We start from the raw sequence: 12,500 nt of genomic DNA on the forward strand, positions 1-12,500 counted from the left end.
TTCATTCATTGATATTTGAAGGACGAGTTTTCCAGTCAAAATTTTAACAATTTGCTTTCTCAGAGTACAACAGCGATATCCCGTATCAACGACAAGATTTGAATTCTTGAGTTACAATAAAGGATAATAACCGTTAACTCACTCAACCCTAACACCGACTATATCCGTAGTTTACCAGGGTTACTTTTACTACATGCCTATTTATTACATTTTTCTGAGACAAATTATAGGCGTAGTATCAAAGCTAATGTTTATCGTTTTTACATGTTAATGGCAGTTGAATAAAACTATCTATGTACATGCTCATTTTGATACATTTTTTCAAATTTTGAAAAAGTAGCAAAAAATCTCTAGGATTGATTGAGTTAATAACAAGTCATAATTATTTTGCTGAATGGGCCCCTGGAAAAACATCATCATGTCCCGTAATAATCTTTAATGTCAACCTTTTGACTTTAATGTCGATGATTCTTTTAAGAAGAGAATGTTGACCCTTCTGTTGGAGATAATTATTTTATTATTCATTGAAAATTATCCGTACTTTACGAGCACTCCTTCTTTCTTTGAGTTAAGGTTTTTGAATTGAAATAATAGCTTAAAAAAAACAACCCACGGGAAGAGCTTGCGTTCTCTTTGTAAAGGCCAAAAAGAAATTAATTACGTTTTTAAAAATCCCGAATGGAAAGCAAAATTGATATTTTCTATTTTTCATTGTAAATTATTCGAGTTAAACAGTTTCTTCAAAGTCCAACTGCAATGCTAAACTTAAAGAATAAAAAAAAGGGACAATGTTCGTTTCCTTACAGAACAGCAATGTTTTGAATATAATGATATTATTGGTTTAATGATTCATTGATAATATTATTGATAAAATCACTTTGTATTCTTTAAAAAAAAGGCATTCAAGGATGCAATTCTAAGTAAGGCATTTAGCCATGTTATGTTAGGTTTGTTATGTATTCATTGGATAAGGTCGACGTGTACTTATTTGCAGGTCTGATAACCCAATTACTTATAGGCTCATTGTTGTAATGGAAATCTAAAGAAAATGACGCAAAATAATGTCCATTTCAGGAATGCTAAACTAGGCCCATAAGTCATAAGGATGTCAGACCTGCATATATATGTACACGTCGGATAAGGTCAATGACTCGAGAAAAAAGAGCAGCTAGATGAATATTGCGGTGCGCTCAAAATTGACATTAGATAGATTTATATTTTAAAAATGCCTGATTTGGATACGTAAATTCATGAGATAAAACTCAGGTGCACATATTTGCAGGTCTGATAACCAAACTAATTATTAACTTGACTCAACATTCATTTAATGGACAATACTTTACGTCATTTTGGAATATTTCAATAACAGAAATGAGCCCTAACAATGTGGGTTATCAGACCTGCAAATAAGTACACTAAAGAACTAAAGAAATATAGAAATCCGCACGTGTATTGTTTATCGTTTTTATCCTCCCCCCCCCCCATCTCTCTCCCTCTCTCTCTCTCCTCTCTCTCTCTCTCTCTCTCTCTCTCTCTCTCTCTCTCTCTCCACAGTGGCGTTACGTGCTCTTATTTAAATACAAAAACAAACAAAAAACGTTTTGATATTGACTTTTATGTTTCATATTAAAAGCCATTTCAATCTTAACATGACGTTTATAAAAGAAAAACTGTAGCTAAATAATTATTACAGAATTCTTTAAAAATATCAAGTGATTCAAACGTGTACATATTTGCAGGACTGATAACTTATTTGTTATGCTCTCATTGTTGTAATGGAAATACTCTCAAACCGACGCAAACTTTTGTCCATTGCAATAATATTAAATCAGGCCCAATTTGTGCTCGGTTATCAGACTTGCTAAATTGTGTACCTAGGGCGATTCCATAAATAATTTGAACATATCATGTGAACTAAAACGCGTTCAGTTGAAGTGTGCACATTTAAGTTCGACTTTAATGTCTATTTAAATGGTGCCGAATTAACAACGATGTGCATGCATTGCATGTGCCCGCCATGTACATATTCTGTAGGTCTGACATCCGGACCCGCTTATGGGCCTAGTTTATCATTGTTGTAATGGACAATATTTTGCGCCATTTTTTTAAAGATTTCCATTACAACAACGAGCCCATCCATGTTATCAGACCTGCAAGTCAGTGCACGTCGCATGTGCCCATATAATGTTCGTATTTTATTGAATCAGCCTGTAAGATATTAATATGGGGGAAAACCGTGATTTATAGGGACTGATTTGCAACTCTCACGTGGGATTCGAACCCGGGACCCACACGTTATAAGCCGAGTGTTATATACAACAGAACCACAAAGCCTTTGCTAATCACAACGGCTCTGGTTCTGACGTTGTTTCCTTGGGTAAGGCACTTAACACACATTAACAAATTCGACCCAGGTTTGAATGAACACCTGTCTATAGGCAGTGACGGATATGGTAAGAGTGTAAGGCAAATGACACCTAACTGACGACTAGTACTGTATGAAATGGAAATATGGTTCCATATGGCCTACTGAGGCAATAAATGAAACATTTGTGAAGCGCATAGAGAATGATGAATCCGTGGAAATGCCCTAAATAAATATATATATTTTAGATTTTTATTTTAGGATCGTTACCTCTGTAAGGCTGTTTCTGGTCTAATTCACATTAATCAGCCCCATGATAAGCCTTAGTACGAAGTAAAAAAAAAAATAATGTTCATTGTCAAATGATCTCGAACCAACAAGCTACAAGCCGAGAGTTATGCCTCTGGACCACAAAACATCTGCTAATCACAGTCAGATTTCCACCTCCGTAACGGCTGTCTCTTACTTAATCATTCCAACTTGATTAATCCCATGATAAGCAATAAGGCAATAGTTTAATTTCATCGTTTAATGATGTGTAACCGCTGAGTACGTGCGTGTCATAAAACGGATTCCCCTATATCCGATTTTTGTCTATTATCTAACTCCACCCGCTGTGTCTGGAATGAGGTGAAATTGTTAAAATTGGGTTATTTTGAGGATGGCGGACCATTTAACCCTTAAAACGCGAGGCTCAATGAACCTTCAGTCGCATCACTGTTCCTGCTCTAAGGATGAAAACGGTTAAAAAGGGGGCGGGGCGGCGACGAGATGTCCGAGTGGTTATGGCCTTGCACTTACACCTAGGGCACCTGTCTTCGAGTCCGGCTGTTAGTATCTTGTGATTATTTTTTAAATATATAATCACTGAGCAAGAAGATTAGTCATTATTTGACACCTTGGTTGTCCTCATCTATTCTCATGATTGACGGTAAAGAAAAATTGACCATGGGAATGAACAAGGACAATTTTATGTTAATTTAATATCATTTATTTTCTTATATATATATATATATATATATATATATATATATATATATATATATATATATATATATATATATATATATATATATAGATAAATATATATATATATATATTTATATATATATATATATATATATATATATATATATATATATATATATATGTGTGTGTGTGTGTTCTAAAATCTAAAAAAAATGTTACTATTTCAAACGTTTATGGTGCAGTTAAAAAATGTAGTGAGAACTAATCACCCAACTGACTGTAGTAAAGAGTTTAGTGACGTCAAATTCTATCCTTCTATTCTTTTTTTCTCGTTTTATCCATTTATTCGAGTATTATTTTTTATTTATATATCTATTTTGATGTTAATTATTTAAAGATATAAGATAAGTTTGGGTGAAATCGACCACCGCCTTAAGAGAGTTGGCCTTAAGAGAGTTGAAATGACTGCCACTCGCTGTCATTACAAGACAGGGCTTACAATAAGGATTATTCAATATTACCTGTCATATTGTTCATTCTAATATCATTACAAAATCCCTCCTTTTATAGAGATTAAACTATGAATACATCCTAAAATGTTAAACCAACGCACCTCGAGATGTTAGGTGATTTTAGTCGGGTAGGGATAAGTCCCTGACTGTAGGAAGTGATGGATATATTGGGAGAGTATAGTAAAACACAACGACGATATTGTATGTGTTTTTGGTCGATTCTTTGTCCTTTTTTTTGGAAACAAACAAAGCCAAAACACCTTAAGATCTGAATTTAGTTTCGTAAAGTAAGAATAAGTCCTTGACTTCAGGCAGTGATGGATACATTGAGAGAGCACAGTAAAACAAAACGTCTAACAAACCCAGATACCCAATCATTGCTGATTAGAAAAAAAAAAAAAAAGAAAAAAAAAAAGGGGGGGGGGGGGTCAGAGACAAAAATCTCGACTGCACCTGGGATCGATCTCGGTCCCTGTGATTGTGAAGGGAGTGCTCTATCAACTGAGCTATCGGGACCCCTCTATTCGTCATGGTGGAGAAATACTGTTTTTTACATTGCAAAACACCCAAACTCGCAGATTTATCATATTTATTCTAAATGCGGCTATGTGGTCTTGTGGTATGACAATCGCTTTCGGATCGGAAGGTCCTGGGTTCGAGCCTCGCTCGGATATAGTTGAGTCCTTAGAGCATGCTCTTCACCGTACTCGTGTATAAAATGAGTACCTGGTCGTTAACAGCGTTGTCTCCGTCGGAAAAATGGTAATATCGCCTAACATGTGTCATGTCTCGTTCTATATGTTAAGTGTTGCTGTTGGTCAGGGTCCCTTTGTAAAGCGCTTTGAGCACGTTTAGTGGATATTGCCCCATATAAAAGCTCAAATTTGAGTTGGTTTTTTTTAGAGATCCGATTCATCCCGACATTTAACTCGGTGGGTCATATAGAAAGAATGAAGATGACGTCACTCAGGTCCTTGTTATTGTTTTTTTTTTTTTGTTTTGTTTTGTTTTGTTTTGTTTTGCCATCTGCATTTGTGAGTAATTCTCATTAAACTATATTAAAAAGACTATACACGTTCAAGGTTGCACAGAGTTTTGTGTGTTGGTCCGTTATACTTCCGGATGGCAATGTTGTGAACTTCTTAGCCAAGCGCACACTATCTATATAAAAACGGACATAAAAATTATATTGATATTCATTTGTCTATAGCCCCAGCTTTGATCCTTTCCCAACTTTTAAAGTGATTTATAATATTCTCTAGCGCAATTATTCCTCTGATGTTATTTAATATCACAGCCAATGAAGTGTTGGGTGGCTTTCTATATTCGACAGTTAAATATACATGTACTCTGAAGATAGAAATCGGTTAAACATGTCTAAAATTAGTGACCGAGCGGGGATAACTGAAGATCATTGAAAAGGTGGAAAGGACTCGGGGAAGGGGCGGAAGGGAGGGTGGGATTCCATTATTGAAAAAAAAAAATTGAGGGAAGGGGGTGGGGGTTATCTTTAAACATCCACTTTGAAAAGTTTTCCTCAAAATCTCTGAATAAATGAATAAATCAAGTTTTTATAATTTGTTTTTGGTATCGAGTTCCAATTACCTAACTCGATATTTAGACCAGTGCTAACCGCTCTGAGGTTGAGTACGATGGGTGCTCATGTCTAATTGCAATAACATCGGTGGACGTTTGAAGACCGTGCATAAAGAAGGATGATCCCCCTTGAACACCGGATTCGTGGTCGCCTCGGGCAGGATGAGTGGTGGGCCTGGGTAGTAATCCTACACAGAATTCAATCAGATAGATTAGGGACTGGTACTAGCCTTGCCCAAGCAATGAATCGCTAGTAGCGCACTACTTCTATCTAATTCTATGGTCTATGTGTGAAAGTGTCTATATATATATACCTAATTCTATGGTCTATGTGTGAATATGTCTACACACACCCACACACACACCCACACACACACACACACACATATATATATATATATATATATATATATATATATATATATATCAGGTGGTCACACACACACGCACACACACACACAGACAAAACGTGCCGCTATTTATTTATTTCTACTGTTAAAAGTTATAAAGATATATTTTTCAAATTTTAATTTCAATTAGACCTATTCTTTATTAATAGATAATTTAACAAGTGTGTATGAAAGGTTCCAGACAAAGCAAGAAAGAAAAGTAAAAGAAAAAACCCATCCCAAAAAATCAGTCGACCTCGACTAGGGATCGAACCACAGACATTCTGATTACCGGTTAGACGTGCTACCATTACAACACAAAGGCTCCAGATAATTGGGGAAATGTTAATACCTATATTCTTCACAAGGGTACGCGTTACACGCTGTGAACACTCGCTTGCATCAAACAACATACACTGAACACGACCCTTGCATCAAACAACACATACAATGAACACGACGCTTGCATCAAACAACATACATTGAACACGACGCTTGCATCAAACAACATACAATGAACACGACGCTTGCATCAAACAACATACAATGAACACGACGCTTGCATCAAACAACACACATTGAACACTCGCTTGCATCAAACAACACACATTGAACACTCGCTTGCATCAAACAACACACATTGAACACTCGCTTGCATCAAAACAACATACATTGAACACACGCTTGCATCAAACAACATACATTGAACACTCGCTTGCATCAAAACAACATACATTGAACACTCGCTTGCATCAAACAACACACATTGAACACTCGCTTGCATCAAACAACACACATTGAACACACGCTTGCATCAAACAACACACATTGAACACTCGCTTGCATCAAACAACAAACATTGAACACGAGAGGACGAGGACGAAGACATTTGAGATGCTCCATTCTTTATTTTTTTGAATATATCAAATAAAAAAATTAAGAAGCAAGCACCCATGTAAAATAAAGAACTGAAACAGTGTGTACGAAAGGTACCAGACAAAGCAAGAAAGAAAAATACAAGAAAAAAACCATCCCAAAAAAAATCTGTCGACCTCGACTGGGGATCGAACCTCAGACCTTCTGATTACCGGTCAGCCTTTCTACCATTACACCTTGTGACGAATATAGGTATTAAAATTGTCCCAGTTATCGGGAGCCTCTCTGGGGTAGTGGTAGCACGTCTGACGGGTGACTAGAAGGTCTGAGGTTTGATTCCCAGTCGAGGTCGACTAATTTTGGGGGATTTTTTGTTTGTTGTTGTTGGTATTTTTCTTTGGTTAGATGATTGCTTCTCACGAAATTCTCCCAGACTACAAAATTAGGTTTACACATAGTATTGTGCATTTGTACGGCGGGTAGAAATGTTGTATATTTTATTTTAAAACACAACATCAATAGGGAATGAGATTAGCGGAAGAGTAGCGTCCCTTGATTGGACGTCACCCATAGTCTGTGACGTCACCGGCGGAAAAGTTATTAGAGAGAGAACGTCATGTTGGTTGTGCTCATGCGTCTCTCGTCCTCGCTTCCAGTGAAAGCGGCTTGAGACACTTCAAAACCAAATTGACGTTCTCTCCGTAAGGTGACGTCCAATCAAGGGACGCTACTCTTCCGCTAATCCCATTCCCTATACTTTAATGCTATGTTAACCGACTTGACATTGAAACCCCACATACGGAAGTAGCCCCCTTAGTTTGATATTTCTCGATCTTCTTCTTCTTCAAGTACCAAGTCTGTGCCAGACATCGGTGATCATGGTAGGCCATTCATCTCTGTGATCAGATAACCTCAGAAAACCAATATTACTCTTCTCTTTCTTTGTCACCCAGCTGTTCAAACTATTCAAATATGTTTTTCTTGGTCTACCTTTACTCTTTTTACCTTTTACCTCCTATCTTTCCTGTGAGAGCAAGATGTTCAATACATTTATGTCGATTTGGGTGCCCTAAAAATTGCATTTTTCTTTTTCTTATTGTACGAATTAATAACCTTTCAGTTTCAGCTTGCTCTAATACTTCTTCATTAGTTTTCTTCTCTGTCCATGATATTCTTAACATCCTTCTATGTCTCGATATTATCATTTTAGTCTCGGATACAAGTCCAAGTCGACGACCACGCAAAGAAAGTAAGAATTGTGCTGTATTCAATAGCACAACCAATGGGGGCGTTTATTTCCTTGTATGTCACAATTGACAACTCACTTTTCACTGTCTTTTGATGGTCGTCGCCTGTGTATTGTGACGTAGTTTTAGAGAATTGCTAGGCTATAATATGAGTGAAGGAAGGCTACGTTCTGCACCACGCAGGAACAGACCGTAGCCTTCGTTAACTCATAGCCTGGCACTGAGACTTGTATTGTGACGTCGTTTTTAAGGTTAGTACATCGAAGCTTATTTGTTTAAATGGGTCGATCTATGTTCAGGTTTTCGTCCAACCGTGTCATCGATCACATGATTTGTTACTGTCCAACGTTTGAGCACTTTTTTCCTATGTAGGTCATTTTGAGCATATTTTGCAATGTGACCAATGACTCCACCACATGAAAAATGATATACGTAGATCGCCCCCATCCGATTGAAGAGAATGACTTTAGTCCCTAAAAGAGGGAAATATTAAGACTTCATCTGACCGTTTTCTATTTAAATTCAATTTACGTCACATGGTTCAATGCGATATATTACGTTTTGAGACGATGGGTAACAAATGATTGGTTGTCAGGCGTTAAATGTACATGGGATCATATTTTTTTGTTGGAAATTACGCCCTTCCTCTATGGCCTCACTAGATACCGTCGCCTAGGTATTCCATGAAGGAATATAAATAATCTATCAAACAAGATGTCCGATGTCAAAAGGAAACGCCCATGTTGTCCAAGTGAGCTAATTGGGGGTTAATAATCTTGCCCAAGGAAAAAAAACGAAAGTGCCTGAATCGGAGCACGAACCTGGGACCTTCCAGTCACAGTTCAATGCGTTAACCATTCGGCCCCTTCGCCCACTGAGATATTACAGACGACAAATTATATCATTTCATTTTCTAAAAATGGATAAAAGCTTTCCTGCAATCTTTCGTTTTATTTAGAAGACGCTGTGTTCCCACCACTTAATGGAAAGACGTCCGGAATTCCCCCCAAAAAATGGAGAGTGCAAGACTCTTAAACAACAGTCTCAAAACGGTATTTTGTCGGGATGGTAACGATGATGAAAATAGAATATAATATGGTCAGAAATAGGAGACTTGTGTTAAGTTTGTGTGTGCCACGAAGGATGTAGATTGCCCCATTGAGTGCAAAATATAGACAACAACCCCCCACCCCCACAAAACAAACAAACAAACAAAATAAAAGCAAACCAAAAAAATTAACAAATTAAAAAAAACAAAAACCCGCCCCTCCAAAAAAACAAACAAACAAACAAACAGAAAATAAAATAGAAAAAGGTTAAAAAGGAACAAAACAAAACGAATATATCTAAAGCAAAACAAAACAACAAACAATATAAGAACAAAACAAAAAAGATAACCAAAACAAACAAAAAAAGATAAAACAACAAATAACAAAATAAAAAAAAATTTAAAAACAACAAACAAACAACCCCCGAACAAACCAAACAACTTATGATCATTTTAAGTTTGAGTCACTTCTCCGACATCTGGTTTGCATGGACATAGATAATACCCAATAGGGACGATGAGTTACAAATGGGTTCTATCATCTCTGTGCCTTAATTTGATGATGTCAAATTAAATGTCATGTCTTATTCCATTTTCCTTGATCAGACAACATGCGCCATTTTGCCGTACGCTGGAAAATATAAATGTTGCTGCTCGAAGCTCGAAGAAATAAATAATATGAAATTGAATGTAAGCTTTAATTTTATTACAAAAACAGATCAATAGATCAAAATCAGATAAACATTATTCATTATCCATCTTGACAACGCATTATCTCATTCGTCTGTAGTGATTCATTCATCCTGTTTTGTTGATAAAGGGGAATCCCGAAACGTCCATTTTATCTGTTTTCGTATATTAAACTGAAGTTTACCTTCAATTTTACATTGTTATCTATTTCTTCGAGCTTTTAGCAGCACCATTTACATTATCAGCCGCAGTACAGTAAGAAGTAATTTATTTGATTCTTGTTTATTTACAATAATAATGAATATGCTGATTATTAAAAGTAATTAATAATTATGTTTTGATGTGTGTTCTGTGTTGCCAAACTACCTAAAACACTGTATGGATCCTTGCATTGTATTTTCAGACTCGTCCCCTCTAAGCAAAGAGACAAGAGGAGACAAAAATGTTTGCTCCAAGGGATGGATTCATTACGAACGCTTCTGTGTCATGCAGGCCAAGGGCGAATCAGACGCGGCGGTGGCCCTATATTGTGATGGTTTTGGTGGTGTTGGAATTAACGGATACTGTATTACAAGTGAGTTTCGTTCACACATTAAGAAAGAAAAATTTAACAAATGTAAACAGTATATTATATAGTCTACCAGCTTCAAAACAGAACGAACTTTTTAACACGGGACGTGTTGGAATCTAAACCCTTCCTTTAACAGTCAGCAACAAACACAAGTAAAATGATTATAATTCAAGTAAAATCCGAACATACGATAGAATAGTTCTCTATATTTAAGTCCACTGGGTTACGTTCTCCGAATGAAAAAGTCCAGAATGCCTTACACAACACTAAGATGGTCCTCGCCAGGAAAGAGGAAGAGAGGCAGACCATTGGGTACCTGGGGGAGAGCAGTTGAAGAGGAAATAAAAGAAGCTGAAAAGACATGGAATGAGCTGAGCTGGCTGGCCCAGGAGAGAGATGCCTGGAGGAACTTTGTTGGCGCCGTATGTTCCACCAGGGAACCAAGAGTGTCCACTCAAGATAAAAGATGGCTGAATGAATTAATCGCTGAAGAAAAGATTTGAATCTGAAAATCTCAGTGTGCAGTATTTTGTTCATTTTTTTAAAATTTATCTATTCATTTATTTTATCTTTAACTTTAATATAATGTATTATGTGCCTCGACATGGAGGATATCTTATCACTGTTGATTTGCACTTGTACGAAACATCGATAGCTTTTTTTATTATTATTAAACAAAAATATGTTATATATATATATATATATATATATATATATATATATATATATATATATATATATATATATATATATATTATCTTTATAACGTGTCAATCGTAACATTGTAAACATCAAAGGTCATGCTAAAATAAAGTATCGTATTCTATACACATATTACTTATCAAATCTAAACGGTATTACGTCGGAGTGAACGAAAAACCTAAAAGTGATTTCAATGTTATAATGACCAGAAAAGGACACTTTATTTTTGCTGCCCTAAGAAGCTACAGTGTTGTCCAGATAAGATATAATTTAAAATAAATAAACTTCTCCTTATGTAAACTAAATAAAGTCTGGTTTGAGAGTTTTTGCCAAGATGAGGGTCATTTAAACAAATGCTTTCACTACGGAATGGGAATTTAAGTCCTTAAACTTGAAAAAATATTCTCGACTAGCCTATTATTATTTTGATTCAAAACTCTTTTTTTTTATTAGGTCCATTCCGGCATGATACCAGATTGACGCGATTGGTCATAATATGCCCCATATTATGTAAGGATTCCATTATGTAAACTTATTTATGTAGTCCTACTCGACGTGCACTTATTCGCATCTCTGATTACCCAAATCATTACAGGCCCATTGTTTAGCAATGACTATGAAAAATGTTTTTTTCTCTTTTTGAGGAAAATTTTTGTCTAAAATCCCTATCTCCACTGAGTAAAAATGTTTTTGAATTTTGAAAATCCATTCATAAATAAACAAGTTAGGCAGTTTCAATGGTGTCATTTATTTGGATGACCCGCAAAGAGGAAAAAAAACGCGAAAATATGGGACGCTTTTTCGGCATTTTTTTTCGACCTTTGGTTGTATCTTGCGTAATAAGTGGATTAAAAGATTGAAACTTGAAGAGCAAATTAGGATGGTGTTTTGTAAAATACGGGAAAAGTACTTGTCGTATTCATATGAAATTTTACAACCAAAAAGAAGAAATGTTCATGTATTACCTTGTCAGCGACAAAACCTCCACGCCCAGTAGTTTTAGAAATATTTTACTCCAAAGTGTAAAAATCTATTTTTAACGGTCTTTTGGTAATCGCACGAATTTTGTCGCTTGACATAATCTACAATAACCTTTTTTCTAACTGTGTGCCAACTTTCAGTCATATTCATGGATAAACAGCGTCGTAATTAATTTTTTTAAATAGAATATACGAAACGGCTTCGTCCCATATTTTGACGCGAAATCGGGCACTTCGTGAGCGAAAAAGAGGCCCAAAGATTTGTGCGGGATAGTCATTGCTACATTGTTGTAATGGAAACACTCTCAAACCAACGCAAAATACTGTCCGTTATAACAATGTTAAATCAAACCCATAATTGCGTTGGGTTATCAGACCTGTAAATATGTGCACGTCGGTCTACTCTGATCATCTGATTTCATTGTGTCCTTAACAAATGTATTCTTTTTCTTCAAAAACCTTGCAGAAGCTCATAATACAGAGGTAGCCGACAGCTTCGAGAGCTCCCAGGATAATTCGGGGAGTTTGAGGGATGAATTGTGGAGAGCAGCAACG

At 36.1% G+C, this 12,500-nt stretch overlaps 1 protein-coding gene across 1 annotated transcript in view; it reads left to right on the forward strand.

Annotated features, from left to right (window-relative positions):
- The window catches only part of LOC144965899 (uncharacterized), a 62,470-nt gene that overhangs the window by 41,997 nt on the left and 7,973 nt on the right, over positions 1-12,500 (forward strand). The window contains exons 3-4 of the mRNA XM_078901726.1: positions 10,096-10,266; positions 12,412-12,500. The exon at positions 12,412-12,500 is cut by the window's right edge and continues 223 nt beyond it. Of these exons, the coding sequence (XP_078757852.1) occupies positions 10,096-10,266; positions 12,412-12,500 (260 nt within the window). The remainder of the gene's footprint in view (positions 1-10,095; positions 10,267-12,411) is intronic.

Source organism: Berghia stephanieae, chromosome 2 (assembly GCF_034508935.2).
Source record: "Berghia stephanieae isolate SIO BIC M18660-M18661 chromosome 2, UCSD_Bste_1.3, whole genome shotgun sequence".
Lineage (NCBI taxonomy): Eukaryota > Metazoa > Mollusca > Gastropoda > Nudibranchia > Aeolidiidae > Berghia > Berghia stephanieae.